Raw genomic sequence first — 23,649 nt, 5'->3', positions numbered from 1 at the left:
CATATACACATATCCACTTTTTTAGATTATTTTCCCATATAAGCCATTACAGAGTATTGAGTGGAGTTCCCTGTGCTATAAACTAGATCCTTACTAGTTATTTATTTATATATAGTAATGTGTATATGTCAATTCTAATCTCCCAATTTATCCCTCTCCCTTTCCCCCCTGGAAACCATAAGTTCGTTTTCTACGTCTGTGACTCTATTTCTGTTTTGTAAATAAGTTCATTTGTATACTTTCTTTAGATTCCACGTATAAGCGATATTATGTGATATTTGTCTTTTTCTGACTTCACTCAGTATGATGATCTCTAGGTCCATCCATGTTGCTGCAAAAGGATCTTTCTTGATCTCACCTCTTTCTTATGTCTGTTATCAGTGAGGTGTTTCCTGATTACCCCATATAAAGTGTGATCAGGAAAGCCAGGTCATCCAACTGTATCTGAATCCCTCATCCCACTTTTGCCTACTGTCTACTTTTTTCCATACCACCTAATACCATACATATTTTATGTATGCATACATTTGTTTGTACATGAATGGATATGTGTATTTGTGCATATAGGTAGGTAGGTAGATAGAGAGATAGGAGGTATTCCTCTAGAATGTAAGCTCCATTCTTCACTGCTTTGTCTCCAGCACCCAGGACAGTGACTGTCACATAAATTGTACTTAACAATCATTTATTGACTGAATATGTAAATTAATAACTATTTTAATAATCTTGAGTCTGATTCTAGCTTTATTAGTAATGACATCCCATGATAGAAACATAAAAATATTATTTTCCTTGTCTACTTCATGGACACTCATGAAAATATAAGATGATATGTGTAATAAATTTAAAACTCTGAGGTAATACAATTCAAGGATGGGAAAATTGCATTACAAAGCATATAATAAATACTGACAAGACACTTGACTGAGTGAATCACATTGTTCAACTATGTTCCATCTCTTGCCCCTGTGGAATATTTCTCTCTTTGCCTTTGCACATGGGGTTTCTTCTGTCTGGCCTAACCTTTCAGTCGTCCTTTTTGTGCTAAATCTTACTCATTTTTTACTTAAACTCAGAACAGAAACCATTTCCAAATTTCCTTAGTTAGAGAGTCTCTTCTAGTTAGGAAATCTCTCCTCAGAGATTCTGAATAGTACTCTGTATTCATCTCTATCATGGCTTTCTGTACACTCTATTATATAGTTGACTCCCTTCACTAGGCAAGTAATAATTAAACTAAGTTTGTAATTTTATCTTTTTTAGCTCTATTGCCTAGGACACAGTAGGTGACCTTCTTATAATTGAACAGATGAATGCATGTGTACAATGGGCAAAAATATTTGTTACATATATCACTTTATCCACCACATTTACTCCAAACTATTGGCTTCTCCCTTATTCAACATTTTCCTCCTGTGCTTTGCTCCAAGAATAAATTAGGTATGGGGATATCTGAGCAATGTGCTTTTTACGTTAGTCCCTGTTCCTCCAATTCTGGTACCTTAGAAATAGTTCATTTTAAAGAGTAGATGGGAATTATAATCTCCAATACATTGCTAGGTCTAAAAACTTTCACCATTGAAATGTAACTAGTTATAAACATACAGCTCTATGCAGAGCCTTTCCTGCAGTCAAATAAAGAAGTAGAGCCAGTCTAACTGTCTACATTTATGACCTTAAACAAGGCAGTATTTATGGCACACAGGATAATGAGCTGAGGATAACAAAGTCCACCTCTTGGCCAAATGTTTTTTACACTGGTTATTCCAACTATAAGTCTCTTGAAAGCTAGGGCAAACATGCCCACTTCTCTCTGCTCTTCTCACTATCCAGAAAACAAGCATATGAGTATTACATTAAATTTCTAATTTTCTTGGAAACTTGCTTCATCTCATTATAGATTCTCATCCTTTAAATTTCATTGAATTCTAAGTATTTCCTGAAATTCCCTTAGAGCTTTTGGAGAAAAAGTTAACCACGACAAACTACTCCCTGCATTTTTTATTGAATAATTGATAACTGGTTTCTTTATTTTAAAAAGTTTCTATTAAATATTCATGAATTTGGGACTTAAAATGTAGATAATATAATCCCAAAAGAGCATGCATTGTGTTGTTGTATGTTAGACTATTATGAATGTCACTAGCAATCAAAATGGTAGCAAAATAGGTTTAATAACACAGGCAGTTTAGAATAAATCCATATCCATTATGTTATTGTTTTCAATGATTTTTATTTTAAGTATCTAATTTAATTTTGTAAGAGTCCATTATTGGCTAAAAAAACAAGATTTTTTTCCCCCAATTTCATTTTGTACCTTGACTAAGATTAAATAGTTCATATTGTTACCTATGGATAGATGATAGATGGATGATAGATAGATAGATAATATAGATAGATAGATAGATAGACATGCCTATACTTCAAACAAGCAAAGGTTTAGCCTATTCACAATCCTTCTTACTCTTTTTCTTTATTTGTTCAACAAGTATATATGGATCTCTTCTTATAACCAGACTCCATATTAAGCATTTGTATTAGTGGGTAACAAAAAATGAATAACCTTCCTGCTCTTGTGAATGTAGTAAAAAAGTCACAGAACTAACTGTATGAGTGTTTCATAAAGATTACACTTGACTTTAACTTTTATTGGGGAATGTGATTTGTTTAGTGTGGTTGACTGTTTAGGAGGTGACTTCTTATGCAGGTGATTTAGGCTGAGGTTTGACAAATGAGCAGCCTTCACATAAGAAAGTAGTTGAGAGAACTCTGTTCAGAAGAAAGAGTTCACATAAAGGTCCTGGGTATATGAGGAGGGCTAATGGAAAAAATGGGAGAAAAGATGGTATGACACAGAGCTGGAAAGGCTTTCAACTTAATCCTTTGTAGACCCTTTAAGGATGTTGGTCTTTATCTGTAGAACAAAGGGGTTTTAGTTGTGAGAGAATATGAGTGTTGTGGGTAGTGACAATCAAATACATATTTTGAAAAGATCACTCAGCCAGTCTGCAGTGTAGAGAACAGATTGTCAGGTTCCTAAGGGGAACTCTCAACGCTAAGGGGTTGAGAGTTCACCAGTTAAGGAGGAAATGCAGTGCCTGTAGTTTAATCCTGTATGGTGTTTGTGAATTGGAGAAAAGTAAATTGACTTGAGATCTTTGAGAGTAAAATCAAAATAACTTGGTGATGAATAATAACATATGCAGATAAGGATAAGACAATGTTTAAAAATCCCCACTAGGTTTATGATTTTGATAGCTGGATGGATAAATACGTCCTTGACTCCTATGATAAGAAGACGGACTGACTGGAAGACAGAGAAGTTTAGTTTGAACCTGTGGAGTGTGCAGTTACTTTCACAGATTCAGGAGAAGATGCCAAGCGTGAATTTGGATATTTCAGAACTCAGAAGTGAGTTGCCTGGGGCTATACACTTGGTGGTGGTAATTGAAACCACAGATGTATATGACACCCAGGGAGAGAATATAAAATAAAAGAGCACTGTAAAGAACAAAACAAATCAAAACCAAACAAGCCAAACAAAATACTTCCCTTTGCAAAAAGTAGTGAGGAAATTAGTAGTAAAATGGGTTCAGCTATATTTGAATAATCTATTTGTGCTTCCTTCTGAAATGTCCAGTATGAAAGCATGTTGTGGAGATGTTTGTTTATTCTTCTGTGATCATCTGGATTCCAGCTTCATTTATATCACAAGCTAGCATTATGAGCTAGGATATATCTAAGGAAAGAAATGTTCACCTGAATAATCTCCACATAACCAAGTTAATTTTCTGGGTGATTTGAGCAATGCTGATGGTTTGTAGTTTTAATGGGTCACATCTTTTTCTCCTTCTTCTACACAAACATTTACTTATATGAATGGTCCTGAAAATGGATCCTGGTAGTTATTCTACAATTTATGTCCTATAAAAAACAGAAGTAATCTTTCTACAAATGATGTCATAGAGCCCAAGTTATAAATATTTTAATGAAAAAGACTCATTTATTCAAACATAACAGAGCCTTAAATTCATAATACTGAAATAACTTTTGAGAAAAAGTTATACATAACAAATGAGTGAACAGGATGGGCGGGATGGACAAAATGTGACATAAAGAGACCACCTATACCATACCTGTTTAGATAGCCATGTATCTGATGTCATCTCATATTTCTGAAACAAAACAATTAACTCCATGAAGCATCTAAAGACCAAAGTGAGCACGCATCAATTTAACCTTTTTTACACTGTTATCCTATAGGCACATTTTTCCTTCCTGCAGCTGGTGAAATACCACGGGAGATCACATTGTCATTATTGACTTAAACTGAATGAATAAGTAGAGAATTGGGATGAAATGATATTCTAATTATAGTCTTATCTTTGGTGAACTCCTTCAGAATTCTCAGTTGCACTTAACCAGAGACAGAAGATCATTTTCAAGCTCCGTTTGATTACTTCATTCAAACTGTTTTGAACCACTAGACACTGTCTCTTTTCACCTCGAGGCATCATCAGGAAACAAATATTAAGTCCTTCCAAAAAACTGGGCAAACAGCCAGGAAAAAAATTTAAAAGTGGACATTTTGTCAACATTCGATCCACTCTTACCATAGTCATTTTTTCCCCTTAGGGAAAACAACTAAACATTTGAAATGGCAAAATTTTATGTGTGTTTAAAATAATCTTGCATAGGATCAGAACCAAAATTATATTTCAAAAAGCACAATTAGACAAATTTCATCTCAAGTTGAATATGTGTAGATAAAATAAATTTTAGTAATGCTGTTTACATGTAGTAACTTATGAAATATCTTGTGGTTCTCTGGAAAAAATGACTCTATAATAAAAGTATTAAAATGAAGAAAACTAAATCGTAATATGTTAGAGATTTTACCTCTATGCAAAAGTACTCATTTCAAATTGTAAATAATGATTATTATTTATTTATAGGTTTTTTTTTTTTTTTTTTTTTACCAATTTCCTCTTTTAAAGCCATATTATTATTACATTATAATTAACCATTGTCCATTTTCAGGGCTTTTTTCTTCCAATAGATTTTCTCTATATACAGACATCAGAAAAACATCTAACTAAATCATTCCTTGATTTTCTAGTCACACTTCAGCAATAATCATCCTTGATATCTGTAAAACACAGACACACAAAAAAATATATCAGTGCCACTGCTCATTAGTGTCACTAAGTTTTGTTAGACTCCACGAGGGTCCAAAACTTCACATGCAATTATCTGTCTTATTATTTCTATTATTGTAGAAAGTAAAAATTTTAAACTCCATAAATGGAATAGAAATATAATAGAATATCAATAAGGTATCAATTCAAGAATACGATAGGGTTCCTGTATCTTTTCTATTGAAGCACTTTACCTATATAGATTTTCCCTATATAGAGATGGCAGGCTTTCTCTGCCTAGAATACGTATACGCATGAACAATTTTTAAATGACTTTGTGATTGTCTCAGTAAGAAACCATCCAGAACAGTTTGACAAATAAATGATGAAATCCTGGTCGATCTATAAGCCAGCCAGATGAAAAAGGATAATTGAAATAAAATTTCTAATATATGCAAGCTAAATGTAAAGAGTGTCAGCGAAACCCAATAAGTAAATGGCTGATGCATCAACTTTGTTTTCATATCTATGCTCATCATTCCAATCACAGATAAATTTTTTCCTCTTTATTGCTATCTTTTACAGACCATTTAAAAATTATGTTTAAAAATACTGAAGTGTAATTTGCATATAGTGAAATGTACAGATCGTAAGTTTATGTGATGAGTTTTGATAAATGTATTTACATCCCATCAAGATATATGACCTTTACACTTCCAAACACATTTCCTCGTGCCCCTTCACAGTTTCCAATAAGGCAACTACTCTTCCAAATCTTTTTCCATAGATTAGTTTTGCCTGTTTTAGAAATTCAGATAATGGGAATCATGTATTATGTACTCTTTCGTGTAGTGCTTCTTTCACACCACGTTTTTGAGATTCATTCATATTGTTCAGTGTATCAGTCTTCTGTTTCTTTTTAAATTGCAGAGTGGAATGTCATTGTATTGATATGCCTCATTTTGTTTATTCATTTCTTGTTAATGGACAGTTGCATAGTTTCCAGTTTTTAGCTATTGTGAATAAAGCTTCTCTAAAAAAGACGTGTTTTAAACAAATCCTTTGGTGGAAACAGGTTTTTCTTTCTCATGCAAATATCTAGGAATGGAGCTCCTGAGATATATATACACACATATATATTTATATATGTGTGTTTAACTTTCTTTGAGACTACAAAATCATTCTTTTAAAGTAAAGTCACACTTCTACCCACAAAGAATGAGATTTGCAATTCTCCACATCCTCATCAGCAGTTAAAACTGTCACCTTTTTTGTTGTTGTTTTAAGTTTATTCATTTTAATGGTATGTAGTGTTACCTCATTATGATTTAATCTATATTTTCCTAATGTGTAACAATTTTGAGTACTTTTTCATGAGTTTGTTACTTCTTTACAAGTTTCTGTTCACACATTTTGACTTTTTCATTGGGTTGTCTTTTATTATTGAAACGTATATATTTCTTCGTCAGATGCACAATTTGAAAAATATTTTCTCCCAGTCTGTGGTTAGCTGTTTGATTTCCTAATAGGGTCTTTGATGAGAAGTTTCTAATTTTGATGATGTCTGATTTATTTTTTTCTTTTATGATAAATGACTATTTTGTCTATTCAATATAGTGAAGTTATATTCCATCTTTTCATCTAGAAGATTGACAGTACTAGCTTTTAGATTTAAGGCTGTAGTATGTCTCAGACTAATTTTAGAATATAGTATAAGAAATGTCAACCATCATTGTATTTTCCATCCGGTTATTAATTGTTCCAGTGTCATTTCCCCCTATTGAATTGCTTTGGCACCTATGCTGAAAGTCAATTGATCATATAAATATAGATCTATTTCTGGAAACACTATTCAGTTCAACTGATCGATTTGTGTGTTCTTTTGCCTCCATTACAATCTCTAAGTTTCTGTGGCTTTCTGGTTATTCCTGAAATCATGTAGTGCAACTCTTCCAATTATTATCTTTTTTTTTTTTTAGGGTATTGATTTACCTGGTCAGGCCTTTTGTAGTTCCATATGCATTTAAAAACTATCTTGTCTGTTTCTACCAAAAAAAAAAAAAAGTCTGCTGAGAGTTTAATTCATATTGTATTGAAGCTATAGTACAATTTGAGTAGAATTGACATCTACAACATGAAGCCTTTCAATTCAGGAATGTGGCTTAACTTCTTCTTTAGGTCTTCTTTAATGCCTTTCAGCAACGTTTTAGTTTTCAGTATTAAGATTTTGCCACTCTTTGTTAAATTTATTCCTATGTACCTAATATTTTAAAGATTTTAATAGTATTTTTATTTTCCATCATAATATTACCAATCTTGGAAATATATTTTGTTACTTCTTAAATCTTTATTTTGAAACAAGTGCAAACTTACAGAGAAAGTAAAAGACCAGTTCAAGAAACATCTGCATATCCTTTAGACATATTCCTCATGTATTTACATTGTGCTCCATTTGCTTTATTATTATATATCTCTCCCCTCTGATTCTAAATTATTTGAGAGGCTGGTAGAAGTCTCTTTTTTCAAAATCAATTAAAAGTTAGAAATTTAGTTTTTTTCTAAACAATTTGACAGCAGTTCTGAAGTATTGTATCCATTTACCCTTAAATAATTCAGTGAGCGTTTCTTAAGAAAACTGTAGTATCCTATATATTTACATATTTTTTACAGTAAAATGATAAAAATCAGGAAAGGAAAAAGACAATTGAAGTTGGTGCCTTGACTTATGAATTGTCATCTATTCTAGTATTTTTGGTAGATTTCTTACATTTTATTTATACAATAATATCATCTACAAATAAAGATAATTTTACTTCTTCCTTACCAATCATCATGATAGTTATTCTTTGAAAGTTACTCTGATTAGAGTCTCTAATAAGTTTGCTTAACAGAGTTAGAATGTGTATCCTTACCTTATTGTCGATCTTTAGGTGAACAAGGATACTGTTTCACTATTGAGTATAATATTTATTGGTTACTTTGTGGGTATCCTTCATCATATTGGGGATATTACTTTCTATTCATTTATGTTGAAAGTCATCATGAATGAATGTTGAGTTTTGTCAGTTGCTTTTTCTTCATCTATTAAGATAATTGCTTATTTATTTTTCTTTTTTTTCTGTTGAAACAGTGAATTACACTGATTTTCAATATAAACTAAACTTAAATTCCAGGGTAAAACCCCACTTAGTCAAGATGCAGTATTCTCAATGTTGTCCAGAATGATATATTAATATGATAAAAAATTTTCTGAATGCAATGTTCATAACAAATATCAGTCTAAAATGGTCTCTCTTGTAACGTCCTTGTCTAGTTTTGGTAGCATGATAATGTTACCCTTATAAAAATAAGTTGAGAAGTTCTCTTCCTTTTCCACTTTTTAGAGAATGTAGGAATGGTAGAAACTATTCCATTATTCCCCAGTTTTATCAATAAATAATTGACATACAACATAGTATAAGGTGTACACCATAATGATGTGATACATATATATATTACAAAATGATCACCACAATAAGTTTAGTTAATAGCCATCATCTCATATAGCTAACAATTTTTCTCCTTTTCATGAGAACTTTCAGATTTACTCTTTCAGCAATTTTTAAATATATAATACAGTATTTAACTATAGTCATCATGTTGTACATTACTTCCCCAGAACTTATTACCTTATAACTGAAGTTGTACCTTTTAAACACCTTTACCCAATTCTCCCACCCCCACTCCTGACTCTAAAAAGCACAAACCTAATCTTTGTTTCTATAAGTTTGCTTTTTTACATTTCATGTATAAGTGGGATCATACAGTACTTGTCTTTTGCTGTCTGACTTATTTCATTTAGCATACATGCCCTCAGGGTCCATCTATGTTGTCACAAATGGCAAATTTTCCTTTTTAATGGCTGAATAGTATTACATTGCATATATATGACATATTTCTTTTATCCATTTATCCACTGATGAATACTTAGGTTTTTTCACATGTCTTGTTTATTATAAATAATGCTGCAATGACATTGGGGTTGCAAATATCTCTTCAAGATAGTGATTTTATTTACTTCAGTTATATACCCAGAAGTTGAATTGTTGAATCATATAGTAGTTCTGTTTTAATTTTTTGAGTATCTGCCTTATTGTTTCCCATAGTGGATATACCAATATACATTCCCACCACAAGACACAAGGATTCATTTTTCTCCACCTCCTCACCAACACTTGTTATTTTCTGTCTTTTTGATAACAGCCATTCCAACATGTATGAGGTGATATCTCATTATGGTTTTGATTTGCATTTCCCTAATGATTAGAGATGTTGGGCCCTTTTCATATACCATTGGTTATTTGAGTATCTTCTTTGAAAAATGTCTACTTTAGGTCATTTGCCCATTTTTTAATTGGATTATTACTTTTGCTATTGAGGTATATGGATTCTTTATATATTTTGGATATTAACCCCTTATCAGACATATGATTTGCAGATATTTTCTCCCATTCCGTAGGTTGGTTTTTCATTTTGTTGACTGTTCTTTTGCTGTGCAGAGGCTTTTTAACTTGACATAGTTTACGTTTTATTTTGTTGCTTGTGCTTTAGATGTTATATCCAAAAATCCAATCCAAGACCAAAGTCAAGAAAGTTTTCCCCTTTGTTTTTCTTCAAGGATTTTTTATGGATTCATGTCTTTTATTTGTCTTTAATCCATTTAGATTTAATTTCTGTGAATGGTGTAAATAGGGGTCCAATTTCATTTTTCTGTATGTGGTTATACAGTTTTCCCAGCACCATTTCTTGAAGAGACTGTCCTTTTCCCATTGCATGTTCTTGGCTCCCTTATCAAATAGCAGTCGGATATATATGTGGCAGTTTATTCCTGGGCTCTCTATTATGATCCATGGGTCTATGTGTCTATTTTTATTCCAGTATCATACTGTTTTAATTAACATAGCTTTTTAGCATAGTTTGAAATCTGGGAGTATGATGCCTCCAGTTTTGATTTTCTTTCACATTATTGCTTTTGCTATTCAGGGTTTTTTGTTGCTCCATACAAATTTTAGAATATTTTATTTATTTCTGTAAAAAAAAGCCACTGGAATCTGATTTGTATTGCATTAAATCTACAGACAAACATATTAACAATATTAATTTTTCTAATCCATGAACACAAGACATCTTTCCTTCTTTTTCTGTCTTTCTCAATTTTTTTTATCAGTGTCCTATAGTTTTCAGTATAGATATCTTTCACCTCCTAAGATAAATTTATTCCTAAATATTTTATTGTTTTGGATTCTATTGTAAATGGGATCATTTTCTTTTATTCTTTTTCAGATAATTTATTATATATAAACAGTACTGATTAATATACGTTGATTTTGCATCCTGCAACTTTACTGAATTCATTGATTAGATCTAATGGTTTTTGGTGGAGTCTTCAGTATTTTCTATGTATAAAATCATATCGGCTGCAAATAGAGGCAATTTTACTTCTTCCTTTCTAATTCTGATGGATTTTATTTCTTTCTCTTATCTGAAAATCTTTCAGTACTATGTTGAATAAGAGTGGTGAGAGTGGGCATCCTTGTCTTGTTCCTGATCTTAGAGGGAAAGCTTTTAGCTTTTCACCATTGCGTATGAAGTTAGCTATGAGTCTGTCATATAGTGACTTTATTGTGTTGCAATATGTTCCCTTTATAGCCACTTTGTTGAGAGTTTTTTTCATAAATGGATGTTGAATTTTGTCAAACGCTTTTTTCTGCATCTATTGATTTTTATCTTTCATTCTATTAATGTGGTGTATCACATTTATTGACTTGCATATGTTGAATCACCTTTACATCTGAGGGATGAATCCCACTTGGTCATGGTATATAATCCTTTTAATATGCTTCTGAATTCAGTTTGCTTGTATTTTGTTGTGAATTTTTACATTTATATTCACTAGTGATATGGGTCTTAATTTACTTTTCTTGTAGCATCCTTGTCTGGCTGCAATATCAGAGTAATGCTTGACACATAAAATGAGTTTGAGAGTGTCCCCTCCTCTTTTACATTTGGGAAGTGTTTGGAAAGGATTAGTGTTAATTCTTTAAATACTTGGTAATTTTCACCAGTGAAGCCATCTGGTCCTGGGCTTTTCTTTGTTGGGAGGATTTTCATTACTGATTCAACCTCTTTAGTAGTAATTGGTCTGTTCAGATTTTCTATTTCTTCATGATTCATTCTTGGTAGGTTTGATGTTCTTAGGAATTTATCCATTTCTTCTCGGTTGTCCAATTAGTTGGCATATAATTGTTCATAGTTGTCTTCTAAGAACCTTTGTATTTCTGCAATATCTATGTCAGTTGCTATGTTCTCTCTTTCATTTATAATGTTTAAAAACTTTTAGTCCTGTCTCTTCTTTTCTTGGTCAATCTACTTAAGGTTTTCCAATTTTGTTTATATTTTCAAAGAACCAGCTCTTAGTTTTATGAATTGCTTCTATTGTTTTCCAACTCTACATTTCATTTGTTTCTCCTCTAATCTTTATTATTTCCTTCCTTCTGCTAATTTTGGGCTTACTTTGTTCTTCTATTTCTAGTTCCTTGAGATATAGAATTAGGTTGTTTTCTGACATCTTTCTATTTTCTTGATGTATATATTAATAGCTATATACTTTCCTCTTAGACCTTCCTCAAATAATTCCCATATCTTTTGGTATATTGTGTTTCCATTATTGTTTGTCTCAATATATTTTTCTATTTCCCCTTTTATTTTTTATTTGATTCATTGGTTGTTCAAGAGTGTGTTGCTAACTTTCCATGTATTTCTGAATTCTCCAATTTTCCTCCTGTTATTGATTTCTAGTTTCATACCATTGTGATCAGAAAAAAAAACTTGGTATGATTTCAATCTTCAATTTGCTGAGACTTGATTTGTGGCCTAACATATAATCTATCCTATAAAGAGTTCCATGTGAGCTTGAGAAGAATGTGTATTCTGCTGCTGTTGTATGGGAGTATTCTATATATGTCTATTAGCTCCATTTGCTCTATAGTGTTGTTAAAATCAACTATTTCCTTGATTCTCTCTCTGGATGATATACCCATTGCTGAGAGTGGGGTATTGAATTCTCCAACTATTATTGTATTGATGTTTATTTCTCTTTTTAGTTTTGTTAGTATTTACTTTATATATTTAAATATGGATGCATAAATATTTACAATTGTTATGTCTTCTTGATGGATTGACCCCTTTATTTTTAAATAATGACCTTTTCTGTCTTTCATTGTCATTTTTTTGCTTAAAGTCTATATCTTTCTGAAACAAGTATAGCTACCCTGCTTTCCTTTGTTTAACATTTGCTTGAAATATCTTTTTCCATCCTTTTGCTTTCAGTCAATATATGTAGGTAGCATATTACTCGATATTTTTTAATCCATTCAGCCACTCTATGTCTTTTGACTGGAAAATTTAATCCATTTACATTTAATGTAATTATTAATAGGTAAGGACTTATTATTCCATTTTGTTCATTGTTTTTTGGTTTTATGGCTTTACAGATCCATTTGTTCCTTGCTTCTTGTCTTGCTGTCTTCTTTTGTGATTTGATGAAGTTTTGTAGTGGTATGTTTTGACTCCATGAACATAATTTCTTGTATAATTATTATAGGCTTTTCCTTTGTGGTAACCATGAGGTTTACATACGATATAACACCCAATTTCAAGCAGATAACTTAGATTTCCATTTCTTTAGGGTCAGTTATTGGAGTTTTATTACTTTCCTTTGGTAGTGTCATGTTTACCTGATATTTTGTGATCCTTGCTTCCTTACTTTGGTATCTGGGCGTATGAGTAAGGGTTCTCCTCTTCTAAACTTTACAGGTTTGCTTTTACAGAGACAGCCCTTCATCAGTCAGGTCAGCTTGGGGTCAACTGGTAACATCCTTGGGAAGGTGGAGCTTGCTATTGGGGTCTATATTGGGGCAAAATCACTTCCCAGGCTCTGAGGTGTGTGTGTGGGGGTGCCATGGACAGGGACCTGTTAGATAGGACTGGCTTGATTTTCTGCACAAGCATGGTGGTAGGATGGGCTACACTATTTCTCCCATCAGGCTTCCTAGTTGGGTAGGATTGGGTAGTGCAGTAGGAAGGGCTATAAATTAGCTTCCTTATGCAGGGAGGGCAGCAGAATGGGCCCCAAGGACAGCACAGCACATTGTTTGGGGCTCCAAATTAGGCAAAACTGCACAATGAGTTTCCTGACAAGACAGGGCCAAGGGTTTCGCTGTGTAGATGGGCATAGTTACTGGCCCAATTCACTGTTCAGAGGTGAGGATGTAGGATGGGTTATGCAGCATCCTGGGTGCTCTGGTTAGGTTTACAGGTTGGGTGGGACTAGAGGCTATCTTCAGCACTGAGTGGGCCTAAGAATTAGCTTCCTGCCTGGTTGAGGCCACAGAACAGGATCCAATAGTGGCAAGGCTCACTGTTTAGAGACTGAATCAGGCTGAGCTGTGTACCAAGCTCCCTGGTCAGATGGAGCCATTAGCTTTGGTTCTGTAGGAGGGCAAAGCCACTGGCTGGGTTCACTTCTCACTTAGGTGCTACTGGTCTATAGAGCTTCCTGGGTGATCGGGCCAGGCTTCCTGGTCAGACAGTGCTGAGCTGCACTCAGCAGTAGGCAGAGCTATGAACTAGCTTCCTTCTGCAGGGCCACAGAACAGCTGATTATGCTTCCCATTTGGGGTCCTGAGTCAGGCAGAACTACAAACCTAGTACCCTGGCCAGACGGGGTCACTGTCTCGGCTTTACAGATGGCAAACTTGTTGTTTTGGATTTCTACTTGAGCACCACTGGGAAGATGAACTCTGTCTGCCAAGATCTGAGAGTTGGTTACTATAAGATCCAGCCCACCCTTCTCCATCACGCTCCAAATTCCCCCCATGAGCCTCTAGAGGCAAGACTCAAGTGGGCCTCCCATGAAAAAATCCACAATTCTGGGGGAGCTAGATGTCCACCTTGGGCTCTCTTTTTTCCTACTGGAGAAACTTTAGGTCCAGAGGGGACCCTCTCAGTGTGGCACTATGCTGGCCTGGGGGAGGGGCAATGCAATCAGAGTGTATTCTTATCCTTATCCTTATCCTATTCTTATCCTTATCCTATCCTATCCTATCCTTCTAATGGGTTCTTTTCAGTCTCTGTGGTCCAGGGGGGTGCTTCACTCTCACTCCCATGTCGCAGGATTTTCAGGGTGGTGTCCTGTGTATGGATAGTTGCTTTTTGTCTTCTTCTGAGAGGGACTGAAGTCTGGAATGACCTATGTTGCCACCTTGATGACTCGTGACCTCTTTTATTCCTTACGTCATTAAAGGAATCCATCACTGAAGCCACGGGGTCCTGGAGTTTTTGTTGTGGGAAGATTTGTAATCATTAATTCAATTTCTCTAATTGGTATAGAACTATTCCAGGGTTTTTCCTCTTCAGACAATAGTCTTGGTCATTTTTACCTCTCAAATAATTTTTTTTCATATAATATACTTGAGAATTTATTGGCACACAACTCCCTTATTACCATTTAAATATTTATAGGCTCTATAGTGATGCCCCCTCTCATTCTTATTTTTGTTGAGGTATAGTTGATTTACAATATTATATTATTTTCAAGTGTACAACATAGTAATTCAAAATCTTTATAGATTATACTCCATTTAAACTTATTTTAAAATATTGACTATATTCCCTGTGCTGTAAAATATATCCTTATAGCTTATTTATTTTATATACAGTAGTTTGTACCCCTTAGTCCCCTATCCCCACTGGTAACCACTAGTTTGTTCTCCATATCTGTGAGTCTGTTTCTGTTTTGTTATATTCATTCATTTGTTTTATGTTTTAGAGTCCACATATAAGTGATAATATACAGTATTTGTCTTTTTCTGTCTAACTTATTTTACTAAGTATAACATGCACTGGGTCGATCCATATTATTGCAAATAGCAAAATTTCATTCTTTTTTATGGCTTATCAATATTCCATTATATATATATATATATATATACATGTGTGTGTGTGTGTGTATGTGTGTGTACCACTTCTTCTTTATCCATTCATTTGTTGATGGACACTTAGGTTGCTTTCATATGTTGGCTATCGTAAATAACGACACCATGAATATTGTAATGCATGTATCTTTTCAAATTAGTGTTTTTGGGGTGTTTTTTTGGATGTATACCCAGAAGTAGAATTGCTGAGTCATAAGGTAGTTCTATTTTGAGTTTTTTGAGGAACCTCCATACTGTTTTCCAAGTGGCTGCAACAATTGACATTTTTACCTACAGTGTACAGGGTTGGCTTTTCTCCACATTCTCCTGAACATTTGTTATTTGTTATCTTTTTGATAATAGCCATTCTGACACATGTGAGGTGACATCTCATTGTGGTTTTGAGTTGCATTTCTCTGATGATTAGCAATGTTGAGCACCTTTTCATGTGCCTGTTGGCCATCTGAAGGTCTTCTTTGGGAAAATGTCTATTCAGGTCTTCTGCCCATTTTTAAATTGGGCTTTCTTTTTAGATATTGAATTGTATGAGCTGTTTATATATTTTGTATATTAATCCCTTATGAGTCATTATCATTTGCAAATATTTTCTCCCATTTAGTAGATTATCCTGTGCTTAGCAGAGTGGCATAGTGGAAGCGTGCTGTTGCCCATTTAGTAGATTTTTTCATTTTGTCAATAGTTTCCTTTGCTGTGCAAAAGCTTTTAAGTTTGATTAGGTCTCATTTTTAATTTTTGGTTTTATTTCTTTTGCCTTAGGAGACAGATTCAAAAAAAAGTATTGCTACAATTTATGTCAAAGAGTGTTCTATGTTTCCTTCTAGGAGTTTTATGGTTTCAGGTCTTGCATTTAGGTCTTTAATCCATCTTGAATTTATTTTTGTATTGGGCTTGCCAAAAAGTTTATTCAGGTTTTTCCATAACATCTTAGGGAAAAACCCAAACGAAATTTTTGGCCAACCCCAATATATGGTGTGAGGAAATGTTCTAATCTCATTTTTTTATATGTAGCTTCCCAGTTTTCCCAGCACCACTTATTGATAAGACTGTCTTTTCTCCATTGTATATTCTTGCCTTCTTTGTCATTGATTAATTGACAATAAGTGTGTGAGTTTATTTCCAGGATATTTATTGTGTTCCATTGATCTATGTCTGTTTTTGTGCCTATACTGTACTGGTTTGATTATTGTAGTTTTGTAGTACAGTCTGTAGGAGGGAGTGTGGTCCCTCCAGCTCTGTTCTTTCTCAAAATTATTTTGTCTATTCAGAGTCTTTTGTGTTTCCACACAAATTTTAAAATTATTTGTTCTAGTTCTGTAAAAAATGCCATCCGTATATTGATAGGGACCCTTTCATTCTTGAAATTGGTAGTTTGTGGGGTGTTTTTTCTTCATCAGTACAAATAAGGATTTATCAATTTTATTCATCTTTTAAAATAATTTTTGCTTTCACCGATTTTCTCTATAGATTGTCTTGTGTTTTATTAATTTGTACTTTTCTTTTTATATTTCAGTCCTTCTAATTACTTTGAGTTAATTTTGTACTTCTTTCTCTAGCTTCATAACTTGGAGATCTACCATTGATTCAATACATTTTTCCTTTTCTAATATATGCATTTAAAGATATAAACTTCATTTTAAACATCATTTTGCTTTACCTATATATTTGGACCTGCTATGTTTTCATTATGTTTGAATTTAAAATTGTTTTTAATTTCTTTTGTGATTTGTCCTTTAACTTATGAATTATTTAGGAGTATGTTTTTTTAATTTTCCAAATATTTGTCAATTTCCCAAATATCTTTTAGTTACTAATTTCTAATTTAATTCTCTTGTAGTCAAACAATATACTCTGCTTGATTTCACTTTTTGCACTTTGAGATTTTTGAATATTCCCCTTGCACTTGAAAAGATTGTTTATTATATAGTTGTTGAGTGAAATTTTTCCTAAATATCAATTTGTTTAAGGTGTTGATAGTATTGTCCAGATCTTTTGTTATCATTACAGATTTTTGATGACTTATTTCATCAAATACATTGAAAATAATATTTAAGTCTCAGTATATTTCTATTTCTTCCTTAGTTTTGTCAGCTTTTGCTTAAATATTTAGAAACTTCATTATTAGAAGTGTAGGTACTTAGAATTGTTATATCTTCCTAATCAATTCACACTGTATCATTATGAAATTATTCTATTAATATCTCTATTGTATACTACTTTAATTTCCTTAATTACCTTTTTGAAAATTTAAGTACTAGAAATTATTTTATTCACATATTTACCTTATTTGGCACCTTTATTTCCTTCATTTTGATCTGAGTTTTCATCTGATGTCATTTATTTTAGCCTGAATAACTTAATTTCCTGTTATTTATTCAGATCTACTTTTTTTTTTTTTTTTTGCAGATCTACTTTTGATGAATTATCTCAGTTCCAATTTATCTCAAAATATCTTCCTTGGTCTTCATTTTTTAAAGATATTTTCAAAGGATTTAGTCCTTTAATAACAACTTCCTTCCATTGCTTTCTGGTTTGCATTGTTTCTGGTGAGACACAGGCCGTAATTCTCATCATTATATTTCCCAATATGTAATGTGTTTTTCTCTCAGGCTACTTTAAATTTCCTCTCTTAATCTTTTGTTTGCATTAATTTATGTACTATGTGGTGATGTATTTTTTTCTTTGTCTTTATTCTGTTTGAGATTTTCTAACTTCTTGGATATATGGATTAATCGTTTTTCATCAAATTTGATTATTTAAGTCACTGTTACATTTTTGTACATTCTTACATTTTACATTCGTACATTTTTTTCTGCCCTGGTATCTCAAATTTTTCCTTCTGTATATAAAATTTTACATATATACCAGTTTATATTGTTCTACAGGTAGTTAAGGCTTTGCTCTTTTTTTTTTCCAACCTTTTTTCCCTCAAGACTTCTGTTTGAATTATTTATATTTCCTTGACTACAACAGTGTCCAATATTTGTTAAGCTCATCCAGGCAATTTTTCATTTCAGACACTGTATTTTTCAGTTTCTGACATTTCATTGCTCTGTTTTTTTAGTTTATATTTAGCTACTGAAACTTCTCATCTGTTTACTAATTATGGCCATCTTTTAATTTGTTAAATAACAAAAATAGCTAAAAGCTTTTTAAAATTTTTTTCAGTCTGTTTGTTAATTCCAGTATCTATATCCTTTGTAAGTCTGCTTCCTATTTTGGGGGAGGTGGGTGAGTTATATTTTCTATGTCTATATATAGTATGTTTTAATTGTGTGACTGATATTGTGAATGCTACATTTTTGAGAATGAATTTTTAATTATTTTAAAGAGTAAACTTTGTTCTGGCAGGCAGCTAGTTTACAGGTGGATGAACTGAATTCTTTCAAGGTTTGATTTAAAGATTTATTAGAAGGAGTATAGAAGAGTTCTATTCCTAATACATTTTCTTTCTGGGCTCTGAGTTGAATGCTTAGGGTTTTCAGTGAGAGATCTTTATTTTTGCTGTTCATTACTCCAAAGTCTCCAAGTATTGTGCAACTTGCAGATTCTCTATTTGCTTCCCTCTCTGAGGCAGGCCCTTTACTTGCACAGCTAAGCACTGAGATAAAGACTTAAGAGACCTTTACATATATTGTTGAAGTTCTTTTATATATAGCTCCTATCCTGTGGTACTTGTCCTGAAAAATTCAGCCACCACAATAGCCTCAAACTCTGATTCTCCCTGCCTTTTTGGATCAGTGATACACTTGTGCTTTTCTTGGATGCTATCTCCTTGCACTGTGGCCTCAAATGTGTCACCAGTAGGAAGCCATAGCTTCATTTGACCATTTATATTTTAACTGCCTTATTGTCCAATGTCTGAATATAGTTAATATATTTTGTAAACTATTACAGTTGATTACTATGGAGATGCAAGGCTGATAACATTTACTCCATCTTGTCCAGAAGCTTAAGTTTGAAAATTCTGTTGTTAAATAATTGAGAACCCTTTACCAAGTACCAAATATGTAATATAACAATTTAAACTTATTAAAGTATTCCCTTTACTAATAACCTTAAAATTACACATATAGATTCTACTGCAGAGTTTATAAAACATGATTATAGAAATTGAAATACAACCTACTTTCAAAACATAGTTGCTGAAGAATCATTTTTTTTTTTTTTTTACTATTTTTAGATAATTTAAAGGCAGAGACACTTATTTTAGAAGACTAATCTGAACTACAGAAAAAACGAATTTTTGGAATTGTCTAAAGATGACAGGAAAGAAATATCACATATTCTCAAGTTAATCACTGTCAAAAAGTAGAGAGAAAGCCTACATTTGAGAATGAAACTAACATGGCTTGGACTACCTTTTATACTATATAAGAATTCATTGTTTTAAAGCTTAATTTGTTCTCTTCTCTTTATATTTCTTACTTCAACGTATGGAAGATTTATGAATTAAAGTATACACTCCTAATAGCTTTGGAAGTTAAATATTGAAGTCTTTGCACAAAGAATTGTTTAATTTTCCTTTGAAAGGTAGCATAAACTATTATATTTTAAGCATAAAGGAAAGTAAATTATACTCACTCTACTACAAGCACCAGTAGTGGTCTCACAGACTGTGAGGATGGAGATGTTCTGAGGTCGATTTAACCATCTGACCACCGTCTTGGTATTGCTTACCCATTTAACCATAGTGATATAGTATTCTCTAGTTTGGAAACAAAATTAAAATTTACATTTAGAGCCAGAGAACGTGTACAGCACCAATAATATACACTTGTTATTTTACATGCAGAATAAATGAAACACTATAAGGATGTCACATCATGTTATTCTCCACTTATATATATACACATCTGCTTCTTCAAATATTGACATATATAAATACAAATATATGTGTGTGCATGTGTATGTAAACACATGCACATATACATATATACATAAATATACAGAAGATTTGAGAATAAATTTGAAAGTGAATGATTTCACAGAAGGAAAACTTTTGGAAAAAATAAAAATAATCAAGATACTAGACATTCATAAGTAATTTTCTATCGATCAGTACAGTGCTAACATGTGCAAAATAAGAAAAAATTTTCTAAGTTATATTCTATTTTACTTTTTCAAAAATTCACTCAATAATCAATTAAAAGGCAAATATTATTATTGATTTAATAGTTATTTCTTATGTATGACTTCCATGTTATCTCACTTTATCCACAGGACTTGAGCCACAGAGCCATGAATGGTTTGCTTTGGTCTTTTTCCATTGAGGGACAATGGAAATATAATCTTATTCATAATATTTTTTACAATATTATTTTTTAATCTTATTTATTTGAAAAAGTTTAAAACAAAGAAGGAATCAAACTGAAGAATATGAAGGGTTATTGAATTTTTGGTAAAGTGAGGATGCTAATCAGTGGAGCCTATAATGTCCGCACGATGGTTGTAGATTGGGAAAGCTTATATTTTTCCTTTATAGATTCTATGTCTGGAAATTTACATAATATATCACAAACCCCCCCAACCCACACATAACAAAATGCAATCATTAATACTGATTCAATTTATGATAAAAAGAAAAAAATTTCCAACAAAATTGCCCAGTTTCAAAATAGATTAGATGACTTAGAAATGGTTTGAAAAATGCCATCCATGAATATTGTCTTAAAATGAATGCATTAGGTTTTTAAGTGACTTTGAAAAAAATCACCTATGAAAGTAAAACCTTGTAATACAAATCACCTCTCCTTAGACACATTGAGTTAGACATTCAGCTACCTGAATCTCACATTTCTAACATTATTGAGTAGTTAGTGCTTCCTCTCGAAAACCAGTTAGTCCATCAAAGTAAAGATGTCAGAAGGACAAGCATAACTTGTCATACAGTGAATCCTGCCATATCTTCTTCAATAATCTCTTCAAGCTATCCAGCACCTTTCACAACTAGCTGAGTTTCACTTGAAAATTGCCTAGAAACTCAGTGAAATCATAAAATAAAGTTACCTAAATAAAGTTAACAAGGCAACTTTGAATCAAATATGCTACTGGTTTAAGATTAATCTTTGGCCAAATCAATGGGCCTTGTGATTCTTTAAAGATCTGTGTCTTGTTCACTTTCACTACGCTTTGTTTAAACTGATTTATTTTGCATGCTTTACCATTTTGGGCAGTGTGAATATTAGAAAAGGAAAAATATAGGCATTAACTTTTAAGAAATTTACCTAGAAGGCTTAGCATGGAGAAAAATGACAGTGGATACTATAATTAATCAGTAAAAAAGTGCTGAAATGTGATAATATATATTTCTGAGTAACTGGCATAAATGTTGTGCAAAACTGAAGTAAAAAATAATTTGATTGTTGTAAACAACTGACCAAAGACGGCAAAATCAAGGTGGTAATAGTTATTGAAAAATCTGGAGAGAACTGACATATAGAAGAATTTCAAACCTGATCAGAAATTTGTCTCACTTAGCTAAAGTGACTAATATAATATTTTGTGCCAAATGAGATGAATTAATATGAATGGTTTTTAAAATAAATAACAACAGGAACAACAAAAAGAATTTAAATATTCATTTTGAGTCTTTTCCTTTCAAACTAGCCCTCAGGTGAAATGTTTTAAGAATATCTTTGTAATGTCTTCCCAAACACTGACACATTATATTAACTATATAAGATGTGAAATCTTGATTTAAAAGAAAATTCATACTTAAAAAACATTAAAATTCAACTGGTGCAAATCTAGTGAATAAATGGTTTTTAAAGAGAACACTAAGTTAGGTATAAAATTAAGTTAAAAATTATTTATAGTCAAGACACATAATAATCAAATTACCAAAATTTAAATACAAAGACAAAATATTAAAAGAAGCAAGGGAAAAGCAACAAAAAATATACAAGGGAATCCCCAAAAGGTTAACAGCTGATCTTTCAGCAGAAACTCTGCAAGCCAGAAGGGAGTGGAAGGAAATATTTAAAGTGATGAAAGGGAAAGACCTACAACCAAGATTACTCTACCCAGAAAAGATCTCATTCATATTTGACAGAGAAATTAAAACCTTTAGAGATAAGCAAAAGCTAAGAGAATTCAGCTCCACCAAACCAGCTATACAACAAATGCTAAAGGAACTACTCTACATGGGAAACACAAGAGAAGAAAAGGACCTACAAAAACAAACCCAAAAGAATTAAGAAAATGGTAATAGGAATATACATATTCATAATTACCTGAAACATGAATGGATTAAATGCTCCACCCAAAAGACACAGGCTTGCTGAATGGATACAAAAACAAGACCCATATATATTCTGTCTACAAGAGATCCACTTCAGACCTAGGGACACATACAGACTGAAAATGAAGGGATGAAAAAAGATATTCCATGTAAATGGAAATCAAAAGAGGGCTGGAGTAGCAATACTCATATCAGATAAGATAGACTTTAAAATAAAGAATGTTACAAGAGACAAGGAAGGACACTACATAACGATCAAGGGGTCAATCCAAGAAGAAGATATAACAATTATAAATACATATGCACCCAACGTAGGAGCACCTCAATACATAAGGCAACTGCTAACAGCTCTAAAAGATGAAATCGACAGTAACACAATAATAGTGGGGGATTTTAACACCTCACTTACACCAATGGACAGATCATCCAAACAGAAAATTAATAAGGAAACACAAGTTTTAAATGGCACAACAGACCAGATAGATTTAATTGATACGTATAGGACATTCCATCCAAAAACAGCAGATTACACTTTCTTCTCAAGTGTGCATGGAACATTCTCCAGGATGGATCATATCTTGGGCCACAAATCAAGCCTCAGTAAACTTAAGAAAATTGAAATCATATCAAGCATCTTTTCTAACCACAATGCTATGAGATTAGAAATCAATTACAGGGAAAAAAATGTAAAAAACACAAACATATGGAGGCTAAACAATATGTTACTAAATAACCAAGAGATCACTGAAGAAATCAAAGAGGAAATCAAAAAATACCTAGAGACAAATGACAATGAAAACATGACGATCCAAAACCTATGGGATGCAGCAAAAGCAGTTCTAAGATGGAAGTGTATAGCAATACAATCCTACCTCAAGAAACAAGAAAAATCTCAAATAAACAATCTAACCTTACACCTAAAGAAACTAGAGAAAGAAGAACAAATTAAACCCAAAGTTAGCAGAACGAAAGAAATCATAGAGATTAGAGCAGAAATAAATGAAATAGAAACAAAGACAACAATAGCAAAGATCAATAAAACTAAAAGCTGGTTCTTTGAGAAGATAAACAAAATTGATAAACCATTAGCCAGACTCATGAAGAAAAAGAGTGAGAGGACTCAAATCAGTAAAATTAGAAATGAAAAAGGAGAAGTTACAACACACACCACAGAAATACAAAGCATCCTAAGAGACTACTACAAGCAACTCTATGCCAATAAAATTGACAACCTGGA

General features: G+C 32.5%; 1 protein-coding gene across 4 annotated transcripts in view; it reads right to left on the bottom strand.

The window, feature by feature from the left end:
- DPP10 (dipeptidyl peptidase like 10) overlaps positions 1-23,649 on the bottom strand; it is a 1,292,066-nt gene that overhangs the window by 80,453 nt on the left and 1,187,964 nt on the right. For all 4 annotated transcript variants that reach the window (XM_030843834.2, XM_060302530.1, XM_030843833.2 and 1 more), the window contains 2 exons: positions 19,754-19,877; positions 4,137-4,175 (listed from right to left, as the gene is read on the bottom strand). In XM_030843834.2, coding sequence (XP_030699694.2) covers positions 4,137-4,175; positions 19,754-19,877 — 163 coding nt within the window. The remainder of the gene's footprint in view (positions 1-4,136; positions 4,176-19,753; positions 19,878-23,649) is intronic.

This window comes from Globicephala melas, chromosome 7 (genome assembly GCF_963455315.2).
Source record: "Globicephala melas chromosome 7, mGloMel1.2, whole genome shotgun sequence".
Classification (NCBI taxonomy): domain Eukaryota; kingdom Metazoa; phylum Chordata; class Mammalia; order Artiodactyla; family Delphinidae; genus Globicephala; species Globicephala melas.
Note: the sequence above shows the minus strand (reverse complement) of the source record. Positions and strands in the feature narration are given on the sequence as shown.